The sequence below is a fragment of the Carlito syrichta genome, unplaced genomic scaffold (genome assembly GCF_000164805.1).
Source record: "Carlito syrichta isolate Samal-C Ts95f unplaced genomic scaffold, Tarsius_syrichta-2.0.1 Scaffold309768, whole genome shotgun sequence".
NCBI classification, from domain to species: Eukaryota; Metazoa; Chordata; class Mammalia; order Primates; family Tarsiidae; genus Carlito; species Carlito syrichta.
In genome coordinates this window covers 701,942-719,719 of record NW_007253864.1, presented here as the reverse complement: position 1 = coordinate 719,719, position 17,778 = coordinate 701,942, and the positions used below count along the sequence as shown (strand labels likewise).

General features: G+C 36.2%; 1 protein-coding gene across 5 annotated transcripts in view; it reads left to right on the top strand.

Annotated features, from left to right (window-relative positions):
• CHD9 (chromodomain helicase DNA binding protein 9) overlaps window positions 1-17,778 on the top strand; it is a 286,505-nt gene that overhangs the window by 232,764 nt on the left and 35,963 nt on the right. For all 5 annotated transcript variants that reach the window (XM_021717459.1, XM_021717461.1, XM_021717462.1 and 2 more), the window contains 5 exons: window positions 5,930-6,033; window positions 6,574-6,691; window positions 7,630-7,687; window positions 10,359-10,401; window positions 15,546-15,765. In XM_021717459.1, coding sequence (XP_021573134.1) covers window positions 5,930-6,033; window positions 6,574-6,691; window positions 7,630-7,687; window positions 10,359-10,401; window positions 15,546-15,765 — 543 coding nt within the window. The remainder of the gene's footprint in view (window positions 1-5,929; window positions 6,034-6,573; window positions 6,692-7,629; window positions 7,688-10,358; window positions 10,402-15,545; window positions 15,766-17,778) is intronic.

Sequence of the window (17,778 nt, the reverse complement as noted above, 5' to 3'; positions counted from 1 at the left end):
GCACCTAAACAGCTGAACATTTGTGGAAAAAGTCAAGCAAGCCATGTTCAATGAACTTACTTCAAATTTGTAACATAGATCTCAAATGAAATTAAACACAGACTGCTTAAGTATAGCGGCAAATAAGTTCATTTTCCTACTCTTTAAGAAGACCATTTTGCATCTTTCTCCTCAAATCGTCTTTCTACCGTACTACCACTACCCTCCAATTTCAAATATTTGGAAACAAATAGACACAATCAGACAAGAGCTGCCTTTAGTTCTACATGCATGTATGTCTATCTAGTCCTTACCTCAGGAAACAGTAGATGTGTCCCTCCTCCTAAGTCAAACCTTGTGTGGCTTAGAACCCATCTCTTCTTACCTTAAGGATTTGACTCTTGTAGTGCTCTCTTTTCCTTTCTAAATCATTTTTTCTCTCTCCCTCTTTATTGGATCTTTCCCTGGCATTCATACATGCTTTAATGTCATACACTTAACAAAGAAAGGAAAAAAATTATCCCAGTATACTCCATTTCTCTGATCCCCTTCACAAAAAATTCTTTTAAACTTTGCCTCAATTTACTATCTCTACTTCTTTACCAGGTATTTCTCTTTAACCCATTCTAATTAACCTTTCATCTGCTATCTCACTGAAGTAGTTTTTAACACAGCCACTAATGATTTGCAATGGGATCATTTCTCTAAATTAACTGTACCTTGCCCTCCTTAAAATACTTCCATAGGCATCCATGCCACTATATCTATCTGGTTGTCCTTTTTCTCACTACTCTTTCCTAGTCGTTCTCTTTTGGTAGTTCTTAGTCCTCTAATAGGTCTCTAAATGTCAGATTGACCAAGAGTTCTGTCCTCAGTTCTGTTACCTGTCTTTCCCCTTAGGTGAACTCATGTAGTCTCATCATACCAAATATGATCTATAAACAGATGACTTTCAAATTTACATATTCATCCCAGACTTCTCCCCTGAGTTTTGAGCTCTAAGTTAACTGCCTCCCAGCATTTCCATTTAAAAGTATAATTGACTCTTTAACTTCTCCTGGCTCTCTCAAATCTATTATCTTCAATACTTGCCCTTTTCTTTCCTACATACAAGTCTTCTCCATCCTAGTAAACGCACTACCTAGTTGCTCTAGTATCGTTCACAATTCCTCTCTTCCCCTCATCCTACAGGAAGACTTGTTAGTTCGACAAAATATGTTCCAGATCTAAGCACTTTTCACTCTCTTCTTTGCTAAATCCCTAATCTAGACCACCATGATCTCATGTTCAGTCTTTGTAATTATCTTCTGATTAAGTCATTGCCTCCACTTTTGCCTTTACCCAGCAGCCAAAGTGATCTTTCTAAAGCAAAAATCAAATTATAGGACTCATCTTCCTTTTAAAATCCCTCCAGAAGCTTCTCATTTCTCTAAGAATAAAATCCAAATCCCTGTGGCCTGCAAGGCCATACGTAACTCTATGACCTCTTTCTTCACTCTGTCCCTCATCTGTCATGTTCCAGTCACATTGGCGTTTCTGTGGATCCATGACAAACTTCGTCTGTTCTGTTCCTCCTATTCTAAGTACTCTTTCCCCAGATCTTCCACAGAATTACCCCTTCAAATCATTTGGGTCTCAGCTGAAGTATTTTCTTCTCTGATAGTCAGCCTTCCCTGCCCACTGCAACTTCAGTAGCCCACAAGTTGTTCCCTGCTACTTAACCTTATTTTATCTCATCCATAATGTCTACTACTATTTTAAAATTATGTTAACTTATTTTTATATCATCTTTCTCCTTCCATTAAGCTGCTTAAGGGTAAGTATACTGTCTGCCTTATTGTTCATTGTATTACCAGCCCCTAGAATCTAGTCCATATGAAGCACTTTTAAAATATTTGTTGGGCCGGGCTCGGTGGCTCAGCCTGTAATCTGCACTTTGGGAGGCCGAGATGAGTGAACTGCCTGAGCCCGCAGGTTCGAGACCCGCCCGGGCAACTTGTCGAGACCTCATCTCTACAATAAATCAAAAAAATTAGCCGTGCATGGCAGCGCGTGACTGTAGTTCCAGCTACTTGGAAGGCTGAGGCGGAAAGGTCGCCGGAACCCAGCAGGTCGAGGCTGCGGTGGCTGGGAGTGGCCACTGCACTCCAGTCTGGGTGACAGAGTGAGACTCCAACTCAAAAAAATTAAACAAAAATAAAATAAAATATTTGTTGACTAATTGACTTCTTTCCCTTGGCCTGACTAGATCTGATCCACTTAGGATTCCCCATGGACTGCTCTCTGTGGATTCTCTCTTCTTTTTTATTTTGTGTTAATCTTCTCTCTGGCTTCCTCATTTGCATTTTAACATGTTTGTATCTCCCTCATCTTAACATACTCATACACATGCATGCATACACAGACTCAAAACATTTGGACCCAGTATGAGGAGCCAGCATGTCCTCAAATGATTGTATTACTAATTTCCTTGATTTCACAGCCAAACTTCTTTTAAGAAGCATCTGGACTTGGAGCAGTGGCTCATTCTTGTAATCCCAGCACTGTGGGAAGCCAAAGCAGGAGTATAACTTGAGACCAGGAGTTCGAGACCAACTTGGGCAACATAGCAAGTCTTATTTCTACTAAAAAATTAATTAAAAAGAAGCATCTATATTTTCTGTCTCCTTTTCTTTCCTGCTATTCACTATATGCTTTACTACAGTGCATTTTCTACTTTCTCTTTATACCACCCATTTCAAGATCGTCACTGATTTTCTTGCTGCTGACTTTGATGGATATACCATAGTGTTACCTTACCTTTATTGTCCACTTCCTAATTTTTAAAATGCTTTTGTGGTACCATTCTCCTATGGTTGTTCTTTTTAGCCTTCTGCTTGTTGCTTTTTAGGCTCCTTTTCTTTCTCTTAAATGTCAAAGAATCTTCACGTAGGCCTTTTCTTCTTGTCACTTACTCTTGGATGTTCTCATCTTTGTGACTTCAATTTTTGTCTCTGTGCTATTGTCTTTCAAATCTGTATCTCCAGCCAGTGTCTCTCTTCTGAACTTTAGATCCACATTTCTCAGATGTGCCATGGTTAATTACTCTTGCTTACAAACCTTTTCCTTCTTGTGGGAAATTTTTCTTTACTCCTTTCTTCATCTTCTCCATCCTTTTGCTCAGCTGACATCGACTCAGCCTTTTATGACCTCTCTAGTCTGAGTTAGGCACATACGCTAAGTACCCTGTCATAGCACACATCATAGTATTGCAGGTACCTCTTTACAAGGGCAGGATCATATCTGTTTTAACGTACTATTGCCATTTTTGCCACATGGTAAATGATGTTTAAATGTTATAGGAGGCTTTGTATAGGATATTTAATGGCACATTAAATATCTTTAAAAACAGAAATCAGCAACAGGTACACATCCATCTCATTACATATGTTTTCCTAGCAGTTCAGAAATACCTGATCTGCATGTGTCACTTCCATTTGAATACAAGTTCTATTCTGATCACCTTTTTATCTTTACAAGCAGGAAACCTTCCAGCTCAGATGGTAGTGACAATATTTTGAGCTTAGAATGCCACCTGATGCTTGGCAAAAGGAGCTATCTGACCCGCTTTTTATTACTCGCTTTGTAATTTTCTCTAGTATTCTTTACTCTTTTCTTTATTTTTCAGTGCCAATGCTTTGTTCAGTCCTAGTTAGGAACTTGTTCAAAAATATATATCTCCTTTATCTATATATCTCTTCATCTCTTTTTTAACTTTTTCATATCACAGAAAATCAGCCTTCCTTTTTTTCTGTTTCTTCACTGAGCTAAAAAAAACCATGTCAGTTGTGACCCTTTTGTTTTAAAACAAAATTAAATATAATGTAGTCATTTAAAGTGCTGCCACATTCCTTTAGGAATAGAGAAATATCTCTTTAGCCACTTGTTCATATTCCTTGGACAAAAAGCTTACTTTCTAGCAAAACATTTTTGAAAAATAAAAAGTAAATTATTGTCCATTTTTTATTCTTATTTACTTTTAAAGCTTATAGTTTTTTTTGTATTGCCAGTGTCTTCTATCTCAACTATATTTTGGTTAAATATTGAGTTATTGTCCTAGTCTAGGAACATATTGAATATTTGTTTATTTTTTACATGAAAATGTGTTTTGAGTTTCCAAATGCACCTAACTAGTATAATTAACTTTTGCCGTGGGATTTAATTAATTATAAGTAGAAAAGTACCCATTTCTTCAAATCTATAGGTCTTTGTTAATTAGTTTCTGTAATTGTGCTGAGACAAGGAGGTGAAATTCTACTTAGTGTATAATTTGTATTATGTTTTCTTATATGTCTGATTCTTTGAAAATTGATAATCTTTGAATATCAAATAGAGAAATTCTCAAGTAAAATATTTTATTTTCTATAGTAATAATTTACCCTATCCAGTCTCTACCCCTTCTTTGTATAAGAAAATATAAATATATATATATAAAATTAATGATACTTGTTTGCTAATCATTGTTTGACGTTAACTATATGCTAGGCTAAAGGAATGGCTTACATCACTATGGTAGAGCACTGAACGTTTCAGTCCTTCTATATATGGCACCTTTTTACTCTTGAGAGATGTTATATATCTTACTTGCAAAAGATGTCTGGGAAAATAATAATGTCGAGTGGTAAGCAAAGAAAAAGAAAATTATATTTGCAGAATCTCCAGTGCTATAGTTCTTGCTTACTCATAAAAAGCCAAGGTACCAAAGCATTGTGGATTTATTATTTTACTTTTTAGTACTTTATTAGGTTGTTATTTTATGACATGGTGCTATTCATATTAGCATAAAGTAGCACTTGAATGTTTTAATCCAATTATGAATAAAAAAACTTGCCATTTTCTTTCTTTCTTCTTTTTTTTTTTAATTTGAAGTCTCGCTATCGCCCAGACTGGAGTGCAGTGGCACGGCACGCTCACAGCTATTGCAGCCTCGACCTACTGGGCTCAGGCGATCCTTCTTCCTCTACCTTCCAAGTAGCTGGAACTACAGGCATGAGCCACCACGCTGGGCTAATTTTTTGATTTATTATAGAGACGCGGGCTCAGGCAATCCTCTCCCCTTAGCCTCCCAAAGTGCTGTGATTATAAGGCGTGAGCTACCACGCCAGGCCTAAAACCTTGCCATTTTCGTGTGATTTTTCTTGCCAATAGTGGTCTGAAGGAGACATTACTTTTTTTGTTTTGCAGCTTAAAGCCATTCATGTCCCCTTTTTATTTTGTATTTTGTTCATTTACCATCAGTTTCCTCATATACAAAATGAAATAATTGAACCAGATTATTTTTTGCCAAGTTGTTAGCTGACATAAGTCTCTACTTTCTGATAGAAACTTTTGTTTTTAAGTAAAAGAAATCATCTAGAGGATGTGATTCCTTTTTTTTTTTTTTTGAGTTGAAGTCTCACTCTGTTGCCCAGGCTGGAGTGCACTGGCACGCTCACAACTACTGTAGCCTCTACCTGCTGGGCTCCAGTGATCCTTCTACCTCAGCCTGCCAAGTAGCAGGAACTATAGGCGCGCACTACCATGCCCAACTAATTTTTTTTTTTTTTATTATTTATTGTAGAGACAGGGTTTCGAACTTGCCTTGTCCACTTGCCTTGGCCTCCCAAAGTGCTGGGATTATAGACTGAGCCTGGTCGAGAATGTGATTCTTTAAGAGAATTGTATAGTAAACTTTGTTGAAACTTATTTCTTTGATTGATGTTAACAATATTAGTTTATTTTGATATCTGTTGTTATTGTACAATTTTATAATTTTAATTGATGGTAATTATGGAGTAAAAAAAAAATCAATGAAACCTTCACCTCTTTTTCTTAAAAGCCACAATGCTTTCAAAGCTAGGTAAAATTTTCCCTCCTTTTTGACTCATTTATAATCATTCATAATGTCATACCATGATTTTTTTTTTTTAAGTGACATTGATGTTTGGGTACCAGAACCAGACCACTCAGAAGTTCCTGCTGAGTGGTGGGACTTTGATGCTGATAAGTCACTTCTTATCGGAGTTTTTAAACATGGTAAGTAAGAACTAAGGTGGATGTGATCCCCTTGTATGTACAATGCAATTCAACTAGTTCTCAGATTACTAATTTCCACTTAGAGCTTCACAGTAATACCTATATCATATATAGAGCATTAAAAATATACTCTGTAAATGTAGTATACCTATCACTCATTACATGTCTTTTATCAATCATCATCATCACATTTCCTCAAGAGAGGATGGTATATATAGTCTGACCCTCCTGAATATATTTTTCAGACAACCTCCTCTCTCAGAAAGAGTTCTTCTGTGAAATATGTATGTTAGTATGTGCTGAAAAGTTTATTTTATTTTTCATATTAACTGATCCACTTAATCTAAAATTGTATAGATATATGTTACCAGATCATTTTATGTTTGTGATAGTTTCTCAAAAACATATTTAACCTATATAATTTTAATCTTTATCCTATTAGTCCAGGAATATTATCCTCTATAAATATGAGGAATGTCTATATTTATAAACCTTGCTTCTTTTTATCTTTTGTACTTTTATATTTGATGATGCTTCCAGGTTATGAAAAGTATAATACTATTCGAGCAGACCCAGCATTGTGCTTTTTGGAAAGAGTCGGAAAGCCTGATGACAAAGCAGTTGCTGCCGAACAGAGAGCGAATGATTATATGGATGGGTATGTGCATTTCAGAATCTTGAATTTTCCATATATTTTTGTGTTCTGTTCGATCTATGTCAGAGATGTTTATCTTCAAATGTTGTAGCAGTGAGAGAGCTGGAGCTTACATTCTGAAAGAGCTAATGATACTCTAATAAGTTAGCACTTACGCAACAGAGCATCATCAAGGATGAGATTGGACTTGTCCCACACCCATTCTTTTGACAAGTTCTTTTGCAAGTGTATCATGGCCATTAAGCTCATAGAATTTTAGAGGAGTGGGGGCAGGGGAGGCCAAAATATTACAGTTGATGGGAAAGGTGATGTTTATTATATAGTCATTTCTCAGTATCCATGGGGGATTGGTTGCAAGACTTTCTGCAGATACCAGAATCAGAAACTAACTCAAATCTCTTATATAAAACGGTATAGTACTTATATATAACTTATGCACATCCTCCTCATATACTTTAGATCATCTTTAGATTACTTATAATACCTAATACAATGTAAATGCTATATAAATAGTTGTTACTGAATTGTTGAGAGAATAATGACAAGAAAAAAATGTCTGTGCATGTTCAGTACCAATGCAATTTTTCTTTCAAATATTTTTGATCTATGGTTGGTCATATCCATGAATATGAAGCGCACAGATATGGAATACCAACTGTACCTATTTTAAGGTGCAAAAGAGAAAAGTAAGACACATGTGGAGCTTAATAGTGACACATCTAAAAGTGTGCTTGGGAGTAAGGGTACATTAGAACTATCTTTCTCCTTATTTATTATAAAGTAGCCTTCATGCTGTGACTTGGACTCCTCTGGCTAGAGAACAGATTTCAGTCTTATCCTTAATGCAGACTTTTAAAATCCCTCCAATGAGACTCCATTTGTCTTGTCAAGAAACTGTAAGTTCGTTACAATAATTATAGCATTTGTGGGTATTTTAACAGGGACGTGGAAGATCCAGAATACAAACCTGCTCCAGCCATCTTTAAAGATGATATAGAGGTATGCTTTTGGTCATATTTTTAAATTTTCAAATTTAGGTATTCTTTTGTTTGCTTTTTCTTTTGCATGTTTTTTTTCGTTATGCATAATTATTCTGTTCTTCAGAGGACTAGTTAAGGAAGTGTACAGCTCAAATTAACACACATCACAAATAATCACTAGAATTCACCTGATCTCCCCTCCTAGAAAAAGTGGAGGCTGATTTGGAAATGTCAATAGATGGGGGTTTCCTATGTGCTACACTTCTTACAGCTAAGAAACACATTGTACCAGAGCAAAATACCAAAGCAGAGTGAGAAATAGATACTAAAGATACACAGCAAGAGATAGACACTATATTTACATGAAGAAGTTTGAAATAGAGAGTAGAGCCTAGAGGAATTCTGAACTGCCAAAGCATAGTTCTAAGTGCTCTATTTATAGAATATCAACTCTAAAAAGAGCTAAATGGAAGTATAGAAAATAATCTGTAGAGTGAGCAACAGGATGTTAAAAGAGTTGAGGAATTTCCATATTATTTATGAGAGCATGGTAAAAAGAGATGATGTCATAACTGTCAGGTGGGGTTTGCTGGTCTTAGTAGGTAAAGGACTTAGATATTGATTCCTATTTGAGGACAAGTGACAAAGCTTACTATAGTGTATGGACAGGAAAACTGAAATCCTATATGAGGTCAGGACTCTCAACAGACAGACAGTACAGGGAAATAGTAAGGAAATAAATTTCATCATGTGCTCTGGGTAGGAAAAATACTGTCTCCCCTGAGAATTTATAACCATAGGCCTGAATTCTCTTGAGTATATAGTTTGCTTCTTTTACTGTATCTGTGTGGTCCAGGAACCTTCAGTGTAACATAAAAAGGGGTTAGTCCTTAACTGGTAGTATCCCTGGGATACCTGGTCAAAACTAAAAGGAAAAAAAACTCCAAAATAAACCGTTCAATCCAGACTATGCATGAATTTCCTAAAGATAAAGTCCTCCATGAGGAATAATTTACCATGAGTGATTGTTAGCATACAATAAAGCACAAGATTAGGCTCCCAAGAACTTCTGATAGTATATCTGTTGAAATTAAAAAACAAATATTTAGCCGGGCTTGGTGGCTCAGCCTGTAATCCCACGCTTTTGGGAGGCTGAGGTGAATGGATTGCCTAAGCCCGCGGGTTCGAGACCCGCCTGGGCAGCGAGACCTCATCTCTACAATAAATCAAAAAATCAACTGGGTGTGGTAGCACATGCCTGTAATTCCAGCTACTTGGAAGGCTGAGGTGGAAGGATCACAGAGCCTGGCAGGTCGAGGCTGCGGTGGCCGGGAGTGGCCACTGCACTCCACTCTGGGCGAGAGTGAGACTCCAACTCAAAAAAAAACAACAACAAATATTTGAATGATTAAAGACATTTAAAGAACCAGAAACAAAAGACAAGATGTGATTTTAAGAAACTAGGAAACTAGCACACTAGGAAACTGTAAATCCCAGCACTTTGGGAGGCGGAGGTGAGAGGATTTCCCGAGCCCAGGGGTTCGAGACCAGCCTTGGAGAGACCTTATCTCTACAATAAATCAAAAAATTAGCTGGGTATGGTGGGCGCATGCCTATAGTTCCACTACTTGGAAGGCTGAGGTGGGAGGATCAGCTGAGCCCAGAAGGTCGAGGCTGTGGTGGCCATGAGCATGCCACTGCACTCCAGCCTGGGCAACAGAGTAAGATTCCAAGCCCCCCCCAAAAGAGCACAGATCTATTTTCTTAAAGCAGGCAAAAAGTGTGAAGGGCAATGCATTTGGAATGGAGAGGCAGTAAATCAATAATGGAATATAGAATATGTGAAAAATTTTTAGAAACAAGGGCAACGTAATGTCTGACATATATCTAATAGGTATTCCAGAAGGAGTGACTAGAGAAAATAGGAAGAAGCACCATGAAGAGATATCACCTGAGAATTTCTTCCGCCATTATAAAAGACATGAATCCTCAGATTCAAACAACAAAATAAATCTTGGCAGGATAAATAAAACTTAGTATCTACTCCAAGAACTATGGTAAAATTGCAGATACACCAAAGAGAGGATGTTAAAAGCAATTTTTAAAAAACCCACCTACAAAGGAATTATGATAGTTCTAACTTCAGGCTTTTTAAAAACAACAATAGAAACTAGTAGGCGTTGAAATAAAATTGCCAGAGTTAGGAATATAAGGTACCATTGGTATACTTAATAGAAGATGCTTTGCTGACAGACAAAAACTTTCTACAACACACATGAACTGTTTAAGGCTGAAAAAGAAAAGATTTGTAGGTTGTCTAATAACCAAATATGAGAATGAATAAATTATCTGAGAGTTGACATATGAAAGGGAAAAAAATTTTGGTTAGCTATAAAACTTAAGCATACTCACAGTTAGAGGAAGGGTGCAAGAAAAGAAAATGGCTTAACAGTAATGATAGAAAAGAAGTAGTTTTCATAAATAATGACTCATCTAAGTGTCAAAGGCAGCAGTGAAGTGTGAAAAGTGTTTATTAAGAATAGGCCATTTAAATTTTTATTTTGCTAAATTAATTATTAAGAATTGTATTGCAAAACAATGATCTATTATAAAGAAGTTTGATTTGCTTCTCTTTTTATATACATCTTGACCCATTTACCCTATGACAAGTTTTTATTTTCTTTTAAAAGGATGATGTTTCCTCACCAGGAGATCTTGTTATAGCAGATGGAGGTAAAAAAAATTTATTTCTTTACTTACCATTATTGTAAATTCATATTCTAATGATATTGTGAGACCAATACTTTTATAATGCTTCAACTATATATGAAATTTGTATTGAGTACAGTTAGTTGTAATCACAGGACATATTAGTTGATTGGTAATTTAACGGTTCTTTTTTATTTTAAAGATGTGGGGTGTAATTCAGGATTAGGTGCATAAGTGGTCATTGTACAGGTAAAGTTGAGGCCTCCTGGTGGTCCTCACTTTGCCTGGTTTGAAATCAAGTACTCTTAGTGAAGTTATGTGGACCCCTCCTTGCCGCTGAGAGTATCCCACTACTGCCAATCCCTTTCTTGTGGAATTATAAATGTTCAACATCCACATACAAGTGAGAACATGTGATACTCGATTCTATGTTTCTCTGATAGGTCACTGTATATGATAGACTTTAAAATTCATCCAAGTTGCTGCAAAGTGCATAATTTTGTTCTTCTTTATGGCTGCATAATACTCCATTGTGATAGGTATCACATTTCTTTTATTCAGTCCCCTTTCGATGAGCAGCACAGTTGGTTCCATGTTTTTGCTATTGTGAATAGTGCTACAGTAAACATGTGTGTACAGGTTACTTTTTTATAGAGTGATTTGAGTTCCTCCAGTTATATTCCCAGAAGAGGAATTGCTGGGTCATATGGAAGATCGATTTTTAGATCTTTTAGAAATTACCACACCATTTTCCACAGAAGTTGTACTAATTTACACTCCCACAAACAGTGTAGAAATGTTCCCTTTTCTTCACATTCTCTCCAGCATCTGTTGTTTTTTGAGTTACTGATGATGGCCATCCTGACTAGAGTTAAGTGGTATCTCAGTGTGGTTTTGATTTGCATTTATTTGATGATTAGTGAGGCTGAGCATTGTTTTATGTATCTGTTGGCTGCTCGTAGATCTTCTTTTGAGAAGTATCTATTCATATCTTTTGCCCACTTTTGAATAAGGTTGTTTGTTTTTTTCCTTTTAGCACATTTGAATTCCTTGATGTTAGGCCTTTGTCTGATAGACAGTTGGCAAATATTTATTCTCATTCTGTGGGCCATTTTGATGGTTTCTTTTGCTTTGCAGAAACTTTTCAGTTTGATGGGGCTCCACTTGTCTATCTTGTCTCTTATGGCTTGGGCTTTGGAGTTTTTATCAGGAATTGGTTGCCTGTTCCAATTTTCAGAAGTGTGTCTCCTGTGTTTTCTAAGATTCTTATAGTTTGAGGGTTTTGTTTTGTTTTTCCTGAGTTGGAGTCTCTCTGTTGCCCAGGCTGGATTGCAGTGGTACACTCACAGCCACCCCAGCATTGATCTGCTGGACTCTGTCGATCCTTCTGCTACAAGTAACTGGAACTACGGGAGTGTGCTACCATGTCCAGCTAATTTTTTATTTATTGTAGAGACAAATTCTTGCCTGGTTGCCTGGGCTGGTCTTGAACCCGCAGGCTCAGCCAATCTACTTGCCTCGGCCTCCAAAAGTGCTGGGATTACAGACTCAGCTACCAATCCTAACCATAGTTTGAGGTTGTACATTTAGGTCTTTGATCCATTTAGAGAGGATTTTTGTGTATGTTGATAGGTTGGGTTCCTGTTTCATTCAACTGCATGTGGTCAGCCAGTTTTCCCGGCATCATTTACTGAATAAGGTCTCCTCTCCCCAGTGGTTTTTTGATGGAGGCTTTGTTGAAGATGAGTTGGTTGAGAAATTGAGGTTTTGCTTCCGGAATCTCCAGTCTATTCCATTGGTCTGTATGCCTGTTCCTGTATTAATACCAGATTGTTTTGATTATTATAGCCATATTTTAAAGTTTAAAGTCTGGACGTGTGATACCTCCTGCTTTGTTTCCTTCGCTGAGGATTGTTTTGCCTATTCATGGTCATTTATTTTTACATATGAACTTTTGTATTGTCGTTTCCAGGACTGAGAAGAATGATGTTGGTAATTTAATAGGTATTGCATTAAATTTACAGATTGCTTTGGGTAGGATGGATATCTTAACAATCTTAATTTTTCCTATCCATAAGCATGGAATATTTTTCCAGTTTGTGTCTTCTTTGATTTCTTTGAGCAGTGTTTTATAGTTTTCGTTGTAAAGGTCTTTCACTTCTCTGGTTAGGAAAATGCCACAGTATTTCTTATTTCTTTTTTGGTGTGACTTTTGTGAATGAGATTGTGCTTTTTGTTTCGTTCTCTGCTTGTTTGTTGTTGGTGTATAAAAATGTGACTGTCTTTTGCATGTTGATTTTGTACCCTGTGACTTTGCCAAATCCTTCAGCAGTGAAATGAAGCTTTTTTCAGACTATCTTGGGTTTTCAAAATATAGGATCATATCATCACCAAAGCATAACTTAACTTCCTCTTTTCCTATTTGGATACCCTGATTTCCTTCTCTTGTCTGATTACTCTAGCTAGGACTTCAAACACAGGTAGGGTGAAAATTGAACGGGTGGGGTGAAAGTGGGCAGCCTTGTCTTATTCAGGTTTTCAGGGGAAATGCTTCCAATTTCTGTCTGTTTAGTAGTATGTTGACTGTGGGTTTATCGTAGATGACTCGTACTATTTTGTGGTATGTTCCCTCTATTCTTAGTTGTTGAGGGTTTTTATTAAGAAGGATGCTGAATTTTTTTGGAAAGCCTTTTCTGCGTCTAATGACATAATCATGTGGTTCTTGGTTTTACATCTCTTGATGTATTGAATTATATTTATGGTCTTGTAGATGTTGAACCAACTGTGCATCCCAGGGTTGAAGCCTACTTGGACATGGTGCATAATTTTTGAGATGTGTTGTTGATCTGATTTGCTAGAATCTTGTTGAGAATTCTTCCATGTATGTTCATCGGGGATATTAGCTTCTTAAAATGATTTGGGCAGAGTTCCGTCTTTCTTGATTGCCTGGAATACTTTCAATAGGATTGATATCAGCTCCTCCTTATATGTTTTGTAGAATTTTGCTGGAAAGTCATTTGGTCCAGGACTTTATTTGTTTATTTATTTTTAGGTAGTTTTCTTATGACAGAGTCAGTTTTCCAGGTTGTTATTGGTCTGTTTAGGGTCTCTGCTTCTTCTTGTTTCAACCTTGGGAGGTTGTATGATGTCACAACGTCATTCATTTTATTTGGGTTTTGGAGTTTGTTTCCATACAGGTGTACATAGTAATGTCTGATAATCTTCTGTATTTCTTCATGGTCAGTTGTGACTTGATCTTTCACTATTCTAATTGTGCTTATTTGCGCTTTTTGTCTCTGGTTCTTACTCAGTCTGGCCAAAGGTCCATTAATCTTGTTTATCTTTTTTAAAAAATAGCTTTTTGTTTCATTGACTTTTTTTTTCTATGATATTTTTGTCTTCTGTGTCCTGTATTTGTGCTGTTACTTTGGTGATCTGGATTCTTCTGCTGAACTTAGGGTTTTGGTGGTCTTGTTTTTCCAGCTCCCTTAGGTGATCTGTTAGGTTGTTAACTTGTGATCTTTCCATTCTCTTGATGTATGTGCATAGAGCTAAAAATTCTCCTTTTACTACTATTTTCATGGCATCCCAAGAGGTAAGATGTGTCTTTATTTTCATTCGTTTCCAAGAATCTTTTAATTTCTGTTTTGATTTCTGTATTTACCCTGGAGTTGTTCAGTATCATACTGTTTAGTGTCCATGTTTTTGTGTGTGTTTGAGGGGATCTTGTTGGTGGTGATATTTATTTTTATTCCACTGTGATCTGAGAAGATGCATGGTAGTGTTTCGATCTTATGGAATTTGTTTATATTTGATTTATGACCCAGGATATGGTCGATCTTGGAGTTATGTTCCATGTGGTGAGTAGAATGTATATTCTGTGTTTGTTGGGTGGAGTGTTCTATAGGTATCTATTAAGTCCATTTGGTCAAGATTCCAGATCTCTATTGATTTTTTTTTTTCCTCAATGATCTCTCTAGGGTTTTTAGTGGGGTATTTAAGTCTCCAGTTATGATATTGTTAGAGTGAATGTCCTTTTTTAGTTTACTTAATAGTTGCTTTATTAATTGTGGTACTCCTGTATTGGGTGCATATATGTTTAGGATGGATATTTCTTGTTGATGGATTGAGCCAACTGGATAAGAGCATGTCCCAACAATATCCTGCCTTCATGGAACACACCTGACGACAAAGGACACTCACAGACTTAAAGTTAGAGGGCAGAGAATAAACTTTCAGGCTAACAGAAAACAGAAAAAGGCAGGAGTCATAATTTTAATACCAGACAAAACATCCTTTAAGCTATCAAAAATTTTTAAAAATTCAGAAGGACGTTACATAATAACAGTTCTTTTAGTTGTTATAAATCTTTATGCAGTGGCTCACTGAACTTTTATAGGATAGAGATTTTGATGACTTTATGGCTTGTTTATCAGACCTGTGAGATTTCATCATTAAAATATTAATTCAATGATACATTCACCGTCTTATTAGTTCTACATGTACATTAGGAGACATTCTTTTCTGTGCAGGGTATTGCTTCTACTTCCATCTGACATCAAAATAGATACACACTGTCACGAGAGTATACTCATTCCCACCTGCTACCCAAGTGGAACAGTGTGTCACCATCCCATAGTTCACCTAGGAATGAGGGATTAGGTTTTTCTTACTATGAATGATTACAACCTAATTATGATATATATAATTATAGTATTACACCTTGTCATGTTGACAGTAAAACTATTTTCATCACATTAAATTGAGGTAAATTTAATACAGAAGACTTCAATTAGAATTGTTTACAGTAGTCAACTTCCATGGCTTCAGTTTAGCTTTTAATTTATTTAAGGCGTTTAATATTTCCAACTAGTATAATATAATGGAAATACAACAGTTATGTTTTCTGTGTAGATGAATTTCCCTTCAAATATAATATTGTAGTTCTTTATTATACATTGTCCTACTTACTTTGAGCTGCTCTTAAAGTTTGTTGTAATTTTTTTAGAGATGTTGTTGAAAAAAAATGTCATGAGAAATTTGGTTGTTTTTTTCCCACATAGATTGAATTTTAAAAGTTTTAGGCAAATAAATTTTGCTACTTTTGTGAGCTTCATATAGTATCTATTTATTTTTATTTTTATTGACATGCATTTCTTTAAATATAGATGGTCAACTGATGGAGGGTGACAAAATTTATTGGCCGACTCAATCAGCTTTAACCACACGCTTGAGGCGTCTCATCACTGCATATCAGCGTACTAATAAAAATCGGCAAATTCAGCAGATACAACCAGTTTTCTCAATGCCTGCCAGTGTAATGCAGCCTCTTTATGAAGAAGCCACTCTTAATCCTAAAATGGCAGCCAAGATAGAAAGACAGCAGAGGTAAGACAATAGCACTAAATTTTTACATATTAAGTTTTTTAATATAGTTGTTCATTCTAAAGGCTGTCAGGGTTTGATTATCCACTTTGTAAAAAACATATATATGTAGAGAAGTGTGTCAAAGCAAAGTGTTGTGTACACATATACATGTATAATCACTCATATATATATAAATGTTTAAAACTTACAAAGATTATTACATCTTATATTTAGTACCCATACTTTAATCTTTATTTTGTCATGCTTAGGAACACAGAGATGTTTAAAAAAAAGAAGAAGAAGAAGCAGGGCAAACTCAATAATTAAATTAATAAAACAGAAGTTCAAATTGTATGAAATAAATTCCAGTCTATCATATTTTACATTGAGACATTTATGAAGTATAACAATGTATGGAAGGCAAGTCTACCTCTGCTTTATATAGCAAATGAACCCTTGGAAATACTTATGTCTAAGGGAACAAGTTCTAAGAGTTCTTGTTAAAAAAACAAGCAAACATCTCTCAGCCACAAGGTTTAACTTCTTAAAAAGAATAGAGTAGGCTGGGTGCGGTGGCTCAAGCTTGTAATCCCAGCACTTTGGAAGGCCGAGGTGAGAGGATTGCCTGAGTTCAAGGATTCAAGACCAGCCTGGGCAACTTGGTGAGACCTCATCTCTACAATAAATCAAAAATAATAATAATAATAAGCCAGGTGTGGTAGCAGGCACCTATAGTTCCAGCTACTTGGAAGGCTGAGGCGGAAGGATCGCCTGATCCTAGTAGGTCGAGGCTGTGGTAGCTGTGAGTGTGAGTGTGCCACTACACTCCAGCCTAGGCAACAGAGTGAGACTCCAACTCAAAAAAACAAAAAAAGAATAGCAATATTTGTCAATAACATAGCTCCTTTATTAAACTGGGGTCTTTGGATATTCTCTGGAAGATAAGTCATTGTTCTTTTGTTTCATTTATAGCACATTAATTGTAGCCAGAATTTAGTTAGTCTGAAAGTTTCAGATTTTAGCTATTTAAGTCATAATTTTCATATACTACTACTTTTGTAAATATATTGTTTTATCTATTCTCACATAACAAACCACTCCAAAACAGAAGCAATACTTTAAAAAAAATTTTTTTTCTTGATTGTCTGAGTTGACCAGGTGGTTTCTCTGCTTCATATGCTGTTGGCTAGAGTTCTAACTAGCTGGAAGATCCAACGTAGTCTCACTCACATGACATGGCAGGCAGTGGTGCTAGCTGCCAGCTGGTAGCTTAGATTCCCAAGAGAGATCATTCTAAGTATACAAAGCATAAACTGCAGATTTTTTTACAGCCTAGTCTTAGCAGTTACAAAGTATCATTCTGTTACTGTCTGTTGATCAGAAAAGGCCGCAGACCACCCCAATATAAAGGAAAGGGAAATAAATTCCACCTTTTAATTAGAAGAGTGGCAAAGAATCTGTGGCTATCTTTAATCTACCATACACATTTTCTCTCAGTTGGATCTGGACTGAGTTTCCTAAATTGTTAGTTTTATAATGACATTCAATGGCTCCTTATTTAGTTTATGTATGAAGTCTTAAGTTCTTAAGCCCAAGTTCAAAAGTCTCTTCAGTTTAGGCCTTAACATGTATTTCTAACTTTATCCAGTACTATAGAATGCCCTACGTATCCTTGACTCAATACCTTTATCTTATGTTGTTTTTGTCACCTGGAATACCCTTCTTTAACCCATTATTTCAAACCTAGCCCATTCTTCTGAACTCAGCACATGGCTTATTTCCTCTATTGATTTCCTTTTTTTTTAAACCAGTCTAGATCACAGCGTTCTCTCAATTTTCTGCACTTATATGGCAACTCATCTAAAAAAATTATTGTCACAATAATATAAGATATTGTAATATCATTCATCTTTTTCCTTTTTATTTTTTATTTTATTTTTTTTATTTTTGAGTTGGAGTCTCACTCCATCACCCAGACTGGAGTGCAGTGGCCGCTCCCGGCCACCGCAGCCTCGACCTGCTGGGCTCTGGCGA